The sequence below is a fragment of the Nothobranchius furzeri genome, chromosome 4 (assembly GCF_043380555.1).
Source record: "Nothobranchius furzeri strain GRZ-AD chromosome 4, NfurGRZ-RIMD1, whole genome shotgun sequence".
In the NCBI taxonomy this organism is placed as follows: Eukaryota; Metazoa; Chordata; class Actinopteri; order Cyprinodontiformes; family Nothobranchiidae; genus Nothobranchius; species Nothobranchius furzeri.
This window is the reverse complement of record NC_091744.1, coordinates 83,301,848-83,317,002: the sequence shown is the minus strand read 5'-3', so window position 1 is coordinate 83,317,002 and position 15,155 is coordinate 83,301,848. Positions and strand designations below refer to the sequence as shown.

The following is a 15,155-nucleotide window of genomic DNA, read 5'->3' as shown; positions in this document are numbered from 1 at the left end:
ATAATTTGTCATCAGTCTGTATAAAACAGGCACATTATTGAGTTTTATGCACAGATTTCATTTAAAGATACAAAACCTGGAGCTTCGCACCCCTGGACCAAATTCTTGCTCTAAATAAAGTTTTTCTTTGGTCTGACCTGCCAGGCTACTTCACGCCTGCAATAATGTCCAAATAGGAATCTTCTTTCTGAAATGGGAGTTTTTGGGTTTTAATTTCATGGATGAAAATGGAAAAAACAACTAAATTAATTTTCTGCTGCAGTCATGGGTAACAAGTTAGAGCCTGCAGGTTAAGGAGCCGAGTGAAGTGGGTGTTTTTATACATGCAGAACTCTAATTCTGATCAATTATCTTCTACAGAGGCGATGAGGAGGATGCTTCCAGTCCGAGAATTATTAAGTTCATCTGGTCTTGTCCAGAAGTGACTCCGATACGAATCGTTGAGTCGATCGTCACGTGTTCAGATCCGCTTTTTGAGCTCGGCTCAGTCAGAACATTCAGTTCCGAACGGTAAGACGTGAAGGTGGATGAAAGGACATGTGAGCAGGTGGGACAGGACGCCTGGGTGTCGAACGTGGACTGGTACTGGACAAAAGACCTGAGATGTTTGGCTCGGAGCCGCCGTCACCTTGTTCCTTCCAGGTGACCTGGTTGGTCCAACGGGAAGTTCTTCCATCTGGGAACCTTGGGAGGGAAACGGTACATGTGACCTTCCCTCACCGCCAGCTTTCCCAAATCTCGTTAACACAGCCAGCTGGCTCAGGGGCGATTTCCCACTTTCCCAAGGCTCCAAGAGAGATTAACTCTGGAGCGGGCCCATCATCCCAGAGGACAGGTGACAGATTCACAGGCGGATCTGACCAATTAGGCTCAGATAAGGAGCCAAAGCTCAGCACGCCGAGCATCACCTCTGATGAAATCAACCTGCATCACTGAATTCAGTCCAGAACCAATCCCAAACTCAGGACTGGGCTGGATTTGTCCACTCAATCTGCAGTTACTCCTCAGAAAGGAATGCAATTGGTCTTTTCAATCGAAAACCAAAAAAAAGGGAAGAATGTGATTCAGCAGAAGGAATGTGCTCCTTTCTTCTTCTTGTTAAAGTTTCTCAGACTGCTTCCATCACTTGTTTATGCAGCAACAAGCAAAAACAACAAAAGGATGAAAGATGCTCTGAAAATTTACCTCACTTAAAACAAACTGAACCATTAATTGTTTCCTTTTAATACCATTAAAGCAAAGGTGCAAAGCAGCCGTCTGAATCTAAAGCACCACTCAGGAAAAAAATGGACACAATCAGTGAAAAGAAACATAAAACCCAGAATTTATCCTTAAAATCTCTTGAGAAAGGCAGAAAATCGGATGTTTGGACAAATCTGCTAAAAATCCCTGAAGCACGCTCACATCCTGCACAACCAACCTCCTGCAGAGGAGCTGCAACACCGCTGGTGGCCACTAGGTGTCCCTGTGGCAGCTGGACACGAGAACCTCGGCACATTTTTAGATAATTTTTGCATTAATCAAATAAATACTGGAGCGAATGTCGTCACGGAGATGAAAAACAGAACAAACATAAACAATATTAAACAGCTGACTCGGAATTCTGCTTTTTTATTGATGACATGTCTGAACGAGTCCATCAAAGCCACTTTTCTGACCGTGAAGATCACGAGGGATGATTCCAACAGGAGACGTGCTCAGAGTTCATCCGTCATATAAAACATAAAAACAACAAAGAGCCGGTTAGACGTAGAAAACCAGGCACCGACTCGACAGATCCTGTGACTGAAAGCTGCGGCGGGTCCGAGTCACGCTCAATAAATATAAAAGTAACGTTATTTTATACATAAAGAAACCGTTTGGTCAAAGGAGGCGGAGGGAAACGGACACTTGGACTGACTGGGTCCTGTTCCGAGTCCATCATGGGGTTGTCTCAATACTGTCAAATGGTCCAGAGACACACAAACACCAACAACCTTCAGAGGACAAGAGGCACAAAAACGGTTCCCAGGATGTCCAGAGGCCTCTGGAAGGTTAAAAACACAGCTGCCTGTTTGATCCGGCAGCTGTCACACGGTGGGGGTTTTCCCAGGAGCCACCGTTGTCGCCGTCGTCTGCTGCTGAAGGTACGTGGGCCGTTTGATGCGTGGTTTCCTTCGCTTGGGTTTGCCCTTAGCTTTGGTGAGCTGGACCACAAAGAAGGACAGGACGACCATCGCTCCCAGGAAGGCGAACACGGGGATGGTCTGACCCACTTCCTGGTTGTAGCGACCCGGCATTATCCCTAAAAGGGAGGGAGGGGGAAAGGTCACAGTTGAAGCCTTGCTTTGTTTTGCTGTAAACCAATAAAATAACTTCAGAAGTTATTCAGTAACTCTGCAAAAAGCTAACTGATAATAAAAGCAGGGTCCGACGACCTGCAGAAATCATCCAATCAGGCTGCAGCGCCAGTTCCGATGATGAATGCTGGGGTGTTTCTCGATGTCAAGAAACCTTGCCTTGATGTCTTGGCCCCGCCCCGGTTGCCTAGGAGATCCGTCATTGGGAGCCGCCAAGACACGCTCCAATGTTCATGTTCTACCGAGGCGTGTGTTCTCCGTTTGTTAGCCGTTTAGCTAGCTGAGCGAGGATACACGGGAGGGGTCTTGTAGCCTAGCCGTGGTCAAAAATTACCCACAATACACCGCGGTATTTTCAAAAAGACGGCGGATCAGAAGCCGGCAGCTACTTCGGGGACAAATTTCAAGTTTAAAAGTAAGTCAGCTAATTTAAAATGTTTTCTTTGGAGCCAAAGAAGTTATCTATGGTTGGTTAGTTGTTTAGCAGTTGCAGCTTCGGTGGCTAGCGGGTAGTAACTCGCTTATATATTTAATTTAATAAACATTTACACAATTTAAAAAGTAAAAGGCTCGTTATTTATTTATAATGAAACTAATACATATAAAATATAACGTTATCTCCCGTGTTACGTGACGTCACGTGACCGCCGAGGAAGCCGAGGTCACGTGATGCAAGTCTGTTCCATTTAACCGTTTTCTTTGACCAAGGAAGGGCCGCGTCCTCGTAAGCACGGCGCCTTGACATTGAGAAACACCCCTGGACTTGTTGCACCACCGATACAAACGCGGTTTTTTCATCATTTCTTCTACTCGGTGACTGGATTCACAAACTAAAACCTCCTAAAGTGAAACCTCCGTTACCTCCGGGGATGTCCCAGGCCCCGCTCTCCCCAGGAGACAGAGGACGGACCTGGGGACGGTAGGACTTGACGTTGGGCAGAGCCACTTTGTCCAGATCCACAGAAAGAAGCTTCTGGTGCTTCCACAGGTTACTGCGCAGCAGAGACAACAGGAGGTGTGAACGTTGACCTTAGTGAAACCGTTTGACTTCTGGGAAACGTAGTTTCAACGATGACTGTACCTGGGGGCCGTCTCATTGAGAGGCTGTGGCTTGGCCCAAGACAGGTGGGGGCACGCTGGTAGGGGGCGGGGCTTAGGGTCTCCCAAGTGAGCCTCCAGAACTTTAGAGTAGCGGTACAGATGGTTCCCTGTGGGACGGAAGGAATATTTTATAGAAATGTCCGGAGAAGCAGCCAAGAGGAGGAAGAGTTCTGCTGCGAAACTCAGAGTTAACAAAAAAGAAATAAGTTTGTTCCTCAGACATCTGAGTCAGAATATTATGACATCATCTCACTGAATGATGTCATAATAACCCGACTCAGTTTCACACCCGACAGAGCTGAGCCGTCTGCCCTAAAAGATCAATAATGAGTATCTGAGAGTCCGTCCTCACCGTCCAGTCTCTGTGGGAGTGGGTGCTCTACGCCTGTGGGCGGTGCTACTCTGCTGTGGGAGTGGCTGAGGCTGGGGGGGGTCATACTGTAGGAAGTATACTGCAGCAGAGCGTCCAGGAGCCAGAAACAGTCTGAAAAACACACGAGAGATCAAGCAAAGCTCGGGTCGGCGGTCTGATGCTCGCGCGGGAGATCAGGTCACCTTTCTGTCTGTGGCTGTCGTCGATGCAGTTCGAGTCTCCATACAGAGCGATGCGACCTCCGCCGTCTGACGGCGTCTGGTACAGTCCCAGGATGGGAACTCCCTCCACCACGGCGGTCTCCTGCTTCAACACTTCCAGACCTACACACACACACACACACACAGATCACCGTGGCTGCAGGCCAGCGCTGAAACGCTGAGGGTTTGATATTTTCGAAGGCGGGTGCCGGTACCTTGGTCTTTCAGGTTCTTTGCAATTACAATTCCATCTTCTGGGAAACGGGCAATGCTGCAGCCGGAGGCGTAGTACACTGGAAGGAACCCGGAAGCAGAACCCGGTTGATCCAGTGAAACCAGAGGAGTCTACGGGAACATCGAGTGTGTTTGTGTCTTACTGTCATGATCCGCCAGAGTGAAGTCGCCCTCGTAGAGCCCGTCGCTGAAGGCCATCCCCCACACGGAGATCAGCTCGTTCAGAGCCGGTACGTTAGCGCCCCCTGTGTCCGGCATCCACCACTGCCTGCAGAGACCATCGGTAACACTCACACTCAGGTAGAAAATAATTCACTCAGCATGTTTTACAGCAGTGGTTCCCAACCTTTTTCCCAAGGGACCCCGTTTTTTACCAGTAAAATTTTTGACGACCCCCTCCCATTCTCTCTTCCAGTACAAACATTATTAAGAAATGATAAAATTGTTCAAGCACATTTTAATATGCTTTGATTCAATAGATAACAGTAATAGTAGGCTCCAGTACAGAACAAAGTCATTAACAAAACCAAACAGAGCATAATGTGCTTGACAGTTTGTTTTACTTTTCTGAACACATTGTTTCTTGTAAACACTGATAAATCAATCATTCCTTTCAATAAATGTTTGACACATAAAAAATACACTGAGCAAAATGTACTTAAATGTGTATATTACTGTTTATACTAGATTATGTACTGTAAAGGCTGTGATTAATCAACCAGTCCTATCTTTAATGAACTTTTGACACTTAAAAATAAAACAGTGAGCTGAGCAAAATGTTCTTAAAAGTGTGTTACTCTTTCTGTACTAATTATTTCCTGTCTTAATATCAGTAAACTTTTCACTCATGAAAAAAAGTGAGCAAAATGTAGGCTATAAACAAGTAATAAATGAAGTTTTAACCCCTTAAAGTGGAGAGGTCCTGGCGACCCACTGAGAGGCTTTGGCGCCCCCTTGTGGGGGTCGGGACCCCCAGGTTGGGAACCACTGTTTTACAGCCATGAAACTGTGCTCATTATTCTCTGATAAGAACAAAGCCGCGGCGAAGAATGGTTGTCTGTGCAGCTCCGAGTCTGAGGATCATGATGCATGAGATCTATTAGGAGAGCGAGGACATAAATAAGGCTCAGAGACGGAGAACCGAGCTTTATCTAACAATCATTAGAGAACGATAGCTCCTGGTAAAGGCGCTAGCGGGGTGATACAACATTTATCACACAGGTGTGTGTGTGTGTGTGGGTATGTGTGTGTGTGTGTGTGTGTGTGGGGGGGGGGGGTGTTACTTTTATCCTAGAGCTGAAATACTAAACAGCTTCTACCTTTTGACTCAAAACACATTCAGATTAGGGCTGCAGCCATCGAATATTTTAGTATTCGAGTATTCTATCGAACCTTCCATCGATTAATCGAGTATTCTATTTGACGACGTTGCAACTGAAATGAGATTATGGTCTGCTGCTAAAAATATTAAAATAAAAAAGCAAAATTATAAAAGGCGCTCCAGAGCAGATATGACTACATCATAGCTCATCACCATCAGTGTGTTAATGTGTGTGCGTGTGTGTGTGTGTGTGTGTGTGTGTGTGTGTGTAAATGACTGACTGTGTTGTAATGTGCCTTGGGGGGTTGTAGAAGACCAAAACAAGTTACTTTTGCTTTACATTGTCCTTATGTGGTAATGGTGTATGTAATGATTCGCTTCCATTTTGAATTTCTAATAAATATGATTTGTTATTCAGCCGGGTGTACTGTGGTTGTGTCATGGTGTTTGAAAATATTAATCTGTGTGCCCCTTTTTAAATTTGAGCACCCGCCCCTTCAAAGGTCTCTGCACAGCCCTGCTTTCATGTTTCCTTCCACCTCCAACACCACATCCGACTCTAACCCCGGCTTTCCACTGGAGCCGTCAGCAGCCGTCAGCAGCGTGAGTCGGCCGCGTCTCAGGAGCAGCATGTCGCGGCCCTTACGCGCCGGTTCTATTTTCTACGCGCGACGCCTCTGAAACGGGTCAAGTTCGACATTTTTGGGGACGGAAAGACAGGAAATCGGACGCAGAAATGGAGAGAAGCTCCCGAGATTTTCAGAATAAAGAACGTACTGTTTTCCGGTTGCTTTACTTTAAAAAAGGTTACTAACTGTGCGTCCCCGTGAGAATTTATCACCTAGCTAGCGGTCTCCTTTGTTTTTCAGGTCCGTATTGGCGATTATAAAACAGACAGAACATAAAACACAAACCATGTTGTAGTTTTCTCCTGCTTGTTGTTGTGTTTACTGACGAAGTCACTCGTGTGACTTCGTGCTCGGTCAGTGACAGCTGCTCCCCTGCTGCTTCGCGTCTCGTGGGAAGGGCCAAACAGCAGCTCACGCGAGCAAGACGTGCTGCTGCAGTAACGTGCTGCTGACGGCTCCGGTGGAAACCCGGGGTAAGCTACGCAGAAGCTGCAGCTCTACAGGAGCTGGTTTAAATCTCAGGTGTGTCCGGATGCTGCCAACAGGAACATCAAGTCTGAATTCAGGAACAGATCTAATATAAACTCATTCATGTTTTTTCATGCAAGTAAAATAAAAAGTGTTTTTTTCAAAAATGGCTTCGAATGTCAATCCTTAGTTGTCCGATTCGCTTAAATTTAAATTGCTTTTAAAGGTGCGGGAAACTCGTTTAATCAGTAATATGCAGTGGTCTCTAACAGGAACTCAATTCAATTCAAAGATACTTTATTAATCCCAGAGGGAAATTAGAGTTTCAGTACACACACTTCTGAGATCAGACATACAGACACATGACAAGAATCGGTGACTGTGATCATTCGCAACCCGAGTCGCGCTACTCGGTTCCTTCTCTTTGAGAATGTTCCAAACTGTTGTTTTGGCCTCGCCTACTGTTTCTGCTATCTCTCTGACAGGTTTCTTGTTTTTTCAGCCTAATGACGGCTTGCTTCACTGACAGTGACAGCTCTTTGGATCTCATCTTGACAGTTGACAGCAACAGATTCCAAACGTAAATAACCCACTTGAAATGAACTCTGGACCTTTTATCTGCTCATTGTAATTGGGATAATGAGGGAATAACACACACCTGGCCATGGAGCAGCTGAGAAGCCAATTGTCCCGTTACTTTTGGTCCCTTAACAAGTGGGAGGCACATATGCAAACTGTTGTAATTCCTACACCGTTCACCTGACTTGGATGTAAATACCTCAAATAAAAGCTGACAGTCTGCAGTTAAAGCACATCTTGTTAGTTTCATTTGATATCCACTGTGGTGGTGTATAGAGCCAAAAATGTTAGCATTGTGCCGATGTCCCAATATTTATGGACCTGACTGTAAGTTGCCAACTCGCCACGACGACTCCTCTCTCCGGTGATCCGAAGGCTGATCCGGAAGGCGACTACTGAGCATGAGCCTCAAGGAGAAAGGCAGAAAGCAGCAGAAGGTGCCGCAGCAGGCGAGATAACAACAAAAAAAAAAAAAAACTGCTCATAGAATAAACAAGGAATTGTTGACTATTTTGTTTGTTGGTGTCATTGTGACACGGCGATTAATCGTGGCAGCTCTAGTGGTGGAGTTGCTAATGGTAACCATTAGCTTCTACTAGCTGAGGCATTCTCTGCCGTTTCCTGGACGCTAAACCAACAACAGCCTTCCCCGTCCTGAGTCAGATGGGTGAGTCCATAGGTGACAGTCAGTGCGTTTACATGCAGCCAGTAACCCTTTTAAAACCCGAATATTCACAATAACCCGGTTCCGCAGGTCCATGTAAACACCGCCAAAAACCTGGATATGCTCATAACCGGGTTTTTAAAAACCCGGTTACTACACCTGGGGTAACCCTTTTCTAACCCGAATGTTTGGTCGTGTAAACGCATATCAGGATATCCCCACCAAAGCGTGTGTTCTGCGCATGCTCTGTTCGCAAGGAATCTTGGTCTTTTGAGTAGCAAGACGTCTTGTATGCGCCAGAACACCGGAAGTAAACAACAAGTTGGGAGCAACATGGCGAGTCGCGGCACAGCACCACACTTTTGGAGTGGCGAGGAAACTAAAGCGCAAACAAACGCGGTCGCTATCTCTTCCGAACTGGGAAACATGTTGTTTCCACGGATACCGGAACAAGAAGAACCGGAAATGACACATATTGCGTCTGGACCCCAACGTCCGCATTTAAATCGGGTTATGCAAATTAGGGGTAACTCTTTCTATTTATGCTTGTAAAAGGGTTATTCTGATCAGCTCAGAAACCCGAATACCGACCTTAACCCGATCATGACCCGGATAATGGCTGCATGTAAACGTAGTCACTGTGATGTAGATCTGTCAGGACTTTCTAATCCTAGAGTTTCACCGTCTGTTTTCTATCAGAAGCTAATGCTGGAGATAGCTGTAGGACTATTTTCATGTTTAGCCTGCGTGAAACACTCAAGGGTGACCCGTTAAAATAAGAAATAATCATTTAAAATATTTTTTCAGTGAACCACAACATTATTATTTGATCGTTTATTTCCCCGATACTGTTGAGAACTTTTCTCTCTAACCCTTAAGTCCGGTGTGGGCCTTCCTACCTGGTGTTCTCATCGTAGAACTTGACCTTCCTCATCACCGAGGTGTTGTACCAGTCGCTGAAGACGATGAGCGACAACCCGTTGTCGATGTCTCTCCTCAGCTTTGTGATCTCTTCGGGGAAATACTCCTCCTCGCTGTCCACCATCAGCAGCGTACCTGCAGGAACGCACACAAACCTCAATCTTTGTGCGTAATAATGTCCTTTTCCAAAACAAAAGTCATCGAAACCAGGGGTGTCAAACTCAAACTCACACAGGGCCGAAATGAGACTCTGGGACGGAGTCGAGGGCCAAACTTAATATTTTTTGAAAAAGTGACGGCAAATTTGCACATTTTCTTTATCAACATGTATGCAATTTTGAACCTTTAAATTTGGAAACAAACATATTTCTGCATTAACACTGAATGTGGAATAACCAAATGACACACGAGCAAGTCAGTTTTAAATAAAAGGCATCAGTGGTATTCATTACTTGTGGTATAATCAGCATTTTTAAAATCTATTCAGGATTTATGTTTTCTTGTTTATTCATTTTTCTTATTTTTTATTCTCCTTTTTTCTCCTGTAATACGTGTCATCGCTGCTGTGACGTCTAGCTTTCCCCACTGAGGAACAATAAAGGGATTTTCTATTCTATTCATCTATCTGCAGCCTTTCCACTTCCTGTTTACTGTAGGTTAAATCTTTTCTCACGGGCCAACAACAAAATAAAAATATCATTTTATCTTAAATGAAAATGCAACATCTCACCTGTTAACTTTCATGTTTTGGAGCAGAAAAAGAGCATAAAACCAACATATTTAAAGCTCAGTTTGCTCCACTGGTTTACTGTGATGCTCACCTGTTCCAGCCAGATACCTGCATCATGGGGTTGATCTGAGCTGAGGAGGAGACTCCTGTTGTTTTGTTCATCTTCATCATAATAATGACAACATTAGATGACAACAGGTGCTCACATAGGTTTGTGCTGCTGAACATGTCTGAGCAGCTTGACCACGTCGTTGTGTGTCGGGGAGGAAAAATAAAAAAGACAGCAGCCACAGAGTCATGCTGGTTTGAGCGTGTCGCTGCTCGCTGGAGTTATATCAGCTTTGTCTGGACGTTAGTTGGAAAACTTTTTCTTTCAGTCGTGAACACATTACTGAGCGGCTAGAATCTCCGTTTCTGGGCTTCAACGTCAGAAAACAGCTGAGTGAACTCTGCGCTGAGTGAGAGGAGTGTAGTTTGTCCGAGACAGCGGAGCTGCAGACACCCAACTACCCCTGACTGCCTCGGGCTGGAAAAAACACAAAGGAGGGGGCGCGTCGCCTCCGCGCTGACGCCGCAAAGCATCATGGGAGTTGAAGTCTTTGCTGTAAAATCGGCCAGCGGGCCAGTTTTAATATAATTTTGATATTTATCTCGTGGACCACAAAAAAATGCTCCGCGGGCCTTGACTCTGACATATGTGATCTAAACGAATGTTAGAACTGATGATAAAACGTTCCATGCTGTCGTTCTTTTTAAAACACAGAAACGGGTTCGTTACCTGTTTTGTCGCTACGTTTCGCCAGCGCATGGAATTAGAACTAACACACAGCAAGAACACACCTAAGATGATGATAAAACGTGTTCTTCAGTTGTGTTTAAATCTGGAATGAGAACCCTAACCCTAACGGGCAGGTGAAGGGAAACGCCGAAAACGCCTTCAAACCCCAAAACAAACACGAGGATTCTGATTTTGTGGATTAGATGAAGGAATGTCAGCAGAGAGAAGATTAAATGTTGCACGAGGCGGATTAATCCTGCATTATGTTGCTATAGAAGGAAGTTAATCAGTGCCTTTATTGTTGGTCACGCCTGGACTTCAGCTCCTCCGGTCTGAATCAGGTCCGAATTTAACTCATCTAGTGGGTTTTTTTTTTTTTTTGCTTTGATTCCTTTTCACACCAAGAAAACTTGCTGATGCAACACAAATCTGCTACAGGAGCCCGTTTGGCTCAGACTAGCAGCACACACAAGGTCGTCGTGTCGGATGACACTGAACTAACCGAGACCGTCTCCTCCGGGTACGACTAGCTGCTCAGAGGAACCGAACCAAGGAGGCAAACTTACAACGGTCTCAAGTTTCTGAGTCCATACCGTACTGGCTGGCGTCAAAACACGTGATGGGTGCTCCCAGAACTTCTACGAAGTAGCCCATACTCCTCAGGTGCTGGTACATGTCCCTGAAGTTGGTGTGGATGTGGTCCCCGTTCCTGGAATCAGAAAACAAACCTGTAGCTCTGCAACTCAGGAAAAGTGACAGGAAAGCTAAAGCGCTTCTGCGTTGTCGTACCAGTCCAGAGGGTCGTTCTTCATGCGGAGGTTGTCTCTAGGGAAATAGCCCGGTGGGTAGCGCAGGTTGTGGTATTGGTCCCACAGCACCCTCTTACTGCGAGGAGGAGTGGGAACGATCTTCACCTTGATGGGCAGTTTGACCGTGGACGTCAGCTCTCCGCTCACGTCCGACTGGAAAATCGGGACCAGAGGAGAAGAAACGGGTTTCTGGAGCGTTTAACTAAAAACTCGCCAAAACGCTGATCTGTGAGCGCATTATTCTAGCGTAACAGAACACCAGCAGAACGGGAGTAACAGGAAGTGAAGAATTTCATTAACAAGCTCACACCAGGATCGAAAGACTCACGTCGTTCTCTGCAGGCGACGCCACAGTGACCATCACATGACCCTGAGCGACTCCCTCCCACGACGCAGCTTTCTTGGCCACAGAGATGGACACCGCCAGGTAACCGGCCCACGGCCACAGAACAGGCGAGTATGAGACGGCCACGTCGATGTGGTCGCCGTTCTGCGGGAGGTACGGCTGCCAGATGGGCTGAACAGAACCAAGGAGCAGGTTTAATTCAATCACGAGTCGACAAACGGACGAGAGACATCAAAATCTGGTCAGAAACGGGATTTCTAACTGAATCCAACGTTCTTCAGCTGAATAGAGCTCCGGACGTCACGTGACTCTCAGAGAGTAGACGCCATGTTGGCAGGCAACAAAGGCAAACAAAATGAACGGGATGGGCTTGGATTTTACTCCATCTGAGTTTACTTCACACTTTTAAACCGAAGACATCGTTTTATATAGTCAGAAATTAAATAGACTAAACATCTCCGACCCTTACCGTGCCCCTGGGATACGTTTTTAAAACGCCAGAAGCTGTCGGAGCGGACATCTTACCGGACCTGGCCGGGGAACCCCTTGGGATTCCCCCGGAGGAGCTGGCCCAAGTGGCTGGGGAGAGGGAAGTCTGGGCCTCTCGACTTAAGCGGATGAAAATGGATGGATGGACGGACAAATAACATAGATTTACATGTAAGTAGTTTAAATAGAGTGCTGTGCTGTTTGAATGTATAAACTGAACGCCAAGAGAAATCACTAGTCTGATTTTTTTCCGTGAATAAAATAAATATGTCAGGCAGGAGCGTCTCAGGATCTGTCTGAGATCTGACTCGGTGAGACAGATAATAGCAATCCAAAGTGCTTTTTATGTGTGATCTGACAATTGATCAACCATTGCTTAAAAATTAATTACAGCTCAGCCGGTTAATTGCTGTGATCATAAAACACGTAAACGGCAGCACGCAGAAATCACGAGGCAACGTTTTACGTGATGTTTACTTGTTGCTATGAGTAATAAGACAGAAAAAGCCCCGCCAAAATAAGTTTAGGAAGCCCACTAAGAATCGTAATAAATGCATTTAAAATAAATACCATACACAGTCGAGGAAACGCTGATATGAAGCGGTCGCTGCATAAGCGAAAACCTTTACTCTCGGGATCCCACAGCTTCATTTCAGCCCGGTCACTAGCGCGTTTTATTACAATGATCCAACGTTTGCGGCGCTCCGGATCTTGGGGAATCATTCCTTATGTCGTCCGCGTCTGTTCTGCATCCTGGGGCACAACAGGAATCTACCATATTTCCCGTTTGATTGAGTTTTCTGACAATAACAAATAGTCCAGCTGCCGGCTTCTGCCTGCCAATATGGCGCCGTTTCGATTTGAACTGTTGCATGCCGGGAGAAGTGACGTCAACTCCCGGAGCTCTATTGGAGCAGAACCAAAGGGAAATTTTGCTCTAAATCCCAGCTGCAGGACTTCTCACAGAGACCCGCTTGTGTTCTCCTCTCCCTACTTCTGCTCCACCTCCTGATCCAGGCCTCCTGGGTGCTCCTCTAAACGTAGTTTTAGGTCTACTTTTTACAATATTTTTCTTTTTGGACCGCTTTGTTAATCGTTTGTTGTTTTTATTTGATGTAAATCACCCGACAACTCTTCCTTAAAGGCCCTATAGGTAAAGGACTCACCTTGTCAACAATCCTACCGGTGACGCCCATGCCGTTGAGGATGGTCACGTTGACGATGGTGGGCATCCCTCCGTAGTAGATGGGCTGAGAGCAGTAAGGCCACATGTAAGGACACTCCGTCAGGTCGATGTAGCTGGGAGACAGACTGAGAGGAGACCACAACAGGTCAGAACCACACATTCGCCTCTGGTTAGAGACGAGGGGGGGGGGGGGGGGGGGGGGAATGTCTAATCTAACGCCATAAGTCATCCCTGTTAGAAGATGACAAAAATATTTACAAAATAAAAGCACAGAAGGGAAAAATCTACTGCAACTATTCCAGTCAGAGCCGGTTTTCCCCTCCTGCCTCGGCGCTTTTGGTTAGCTACACCACCTGTGGTGTGAGTTAGGGCTGCTCGATTATGACAAAAACAATAATCACGATTATTGTGACTGAAATTGAGATCTCGATTATTTAAGACGATTTTTCAATTTATGTTGATTTAATTTGTTTTTATTCAGTCATAAAATTGCTCAGGCCACAATCAGGACAAAAATAAACAACAAGATGATCACTAAAATAACTCCTGATTCCCAGTATAAAAAGACCAATCTGCTTATATATTATTGTTTATTCTTCTTCCGGCTCTTGGAGGGTGCAGACGCTTTTCTTCTCCTCCATATCTTATCCCCACGGCCTTTGTCTGTCTGTGTGTGCTGGGTGCACGGCTGCTTCTGGATTTTTTCTGGAAACTGAAATTCACTAAAATGGATCTCGTCAGTTGGTCACTCAACGCAATTGATCAAATTTTTTCAACGATGAGAACGGGAGAAGGGGCTCCCGGATGCCCCTCCTGGACAGACCAGCTGTCTGTGGAGGACTCTGAAGACGTGTGGATATTTGTGGTGTTGGGTGTCGGGTTTCCTGCTCATTGGCCTTGGAGGCTACCTGGCTTACCGGAAAATTAACGAGCTGTAGAGGAATATTGGCCTGATCCCGGAGCTCAGAGATGGCACCGCGCTGTGAATTCACAGACTCACATAATTGTCGAGATGAATCGTAAGCTTGGGACTTTGGCAGAGATTCATTCTTTGGCACAAAAGATGGATGCCATCAAGGAGAGTGGACGAATCAGCACGGACTGGGATAGATTAATGTCCATTATTGGGATTTTGAGAGGTTGAAGACCAACAAACTGTAAGACAGAGAGGAAATTATCTCTGTCTGGCCCCAAAACAATTTCTAATTGGAATCTGGCGTCCTTGAGCCTGCAAGGCTCCAACGAAAACTCCCACCCCCAGAAGATATGTGGAATGTGCCGTCGCTATGGCAACTCAACTCTGTCTCCTTTCCCAGCCTGGGCGGGACTGCGGGAAGGCCGCTGAAACATTCCAGGGTCACTGCAACCCTCCAACCCTCAATGCTCCTCCCCCTATCCACACTGAGGTGACATGCGCTGCTTATCGTGGCTGCAGGAACTGAAGTGGGGATAGTCCCAACCCACCACCCCACCTAGTGGACACTTATGTTGTGTAATGTCTGAAGTCTGTTGCATATCTGTCTGTCTGAGGTGTTTTATTTGCAGAGCAAAGCTGCCCTTCCCTATGGAGGGTAACTCTGAAGTGCCTTTTTTTCCCTCCACCTGAACCAATCCTCATGTAACCCTCTTATCTCTGTTAAGGTAGCGCGACTCGGGGTTGTGAATGACCACAGTCACCAATTCTTGTCATGTGTCTTGCCCATGTATGTCTGATCTCTAAACTGTGTGTACTGAAACTCTAATTTCCCTCTGGGATTAATAAAGTATCTTTGATTTGATTTAAGTCTAACCAGTACAGACCCAAATACCAATATCTTGCAAATACTGCCAGCAAGAATTATACAGCGGCATTTATAACAAATAAATGCAAATAAATTGATGTTCACAAAATGTTGCATAACATTTATTTAGTCGTGTCAAGGTGCTGTAGGAGAGTGCACTAGCACCGTGTCCTCAGAGAGATTAGTCATTATTTATCAGTGTGAGGA

At 45.8% G+C, this 15,155-nt stretch overlaps 1 protein-coding gene across 1 annotated transcript in view; it reads right to left on the bottom strand.

Moving 5' to 3' along the window:
- Nucleotides 1-1,595: 1,595 nt before the first annotated feature.
- mbtps1 (membrane-bound transcription factor peptidase, site 1) overlaps nucleotides 1,596-15,155 on the bottom strand; it is a 30,986-nt gene continuing 17,426 nt past the window's right edge. Inside the window, exons 11-22 of the mRNA XM_070550531.1 lie at nucleotides 13,148-13,292; nucleotides 11,475-11,663; nucleotides 11,127-11,299; nucleotides 10,931-11,046; nucleotides 8,808-8,964; nucleotides 4,391-4,515; nucleotides 4,229-4,306; nucleotides 3,996-4,136; nucleotides 3,793-3,924; nucleotides 3,421-3,547; nucleotides 3,201-3,331; nucleotides 1,596-2,284 (exon numbers count right to left, since the gene is read on the bottom strand). Of these exons, the coding sequence (XP_070406632.1) occupies nucleotides 2,070-2,284; nucleotides 3,201-3,331; nucleotides 3,421-3,547; nucleotides 3,793-3,924; nucleotides 3,996-4,136; nucleotides 4,229-4,306; nucleotides 4,391-4,515; nucleotides 8,808-8,964; nucleotides 10,931-11,046; nucleotides 11,127-11,299; nucleotides 11,475-11,663; nucleotides 13,148-13,292 (1,729 nt within the window). The 3' untranslated portion in view covers nucleotides 1,596-2,069. The remainder of the gene's footprint in view (nucleotides 2,285-3,200; nucleotides 3,332-3,420; nucleotides 3,548-3,792; nucleotides 3,925-3,995; nucleotides 4,137-4,228; nucleotides 4,307-4,390; nucleotides 4,516-8,807; nucleotides 8,965-10,930; nucleotides 11,047-11,126; nucleotides 11,300-11,474; nucleotides 11,664-13,147; nucleotides 13,293-15,155) is intronic.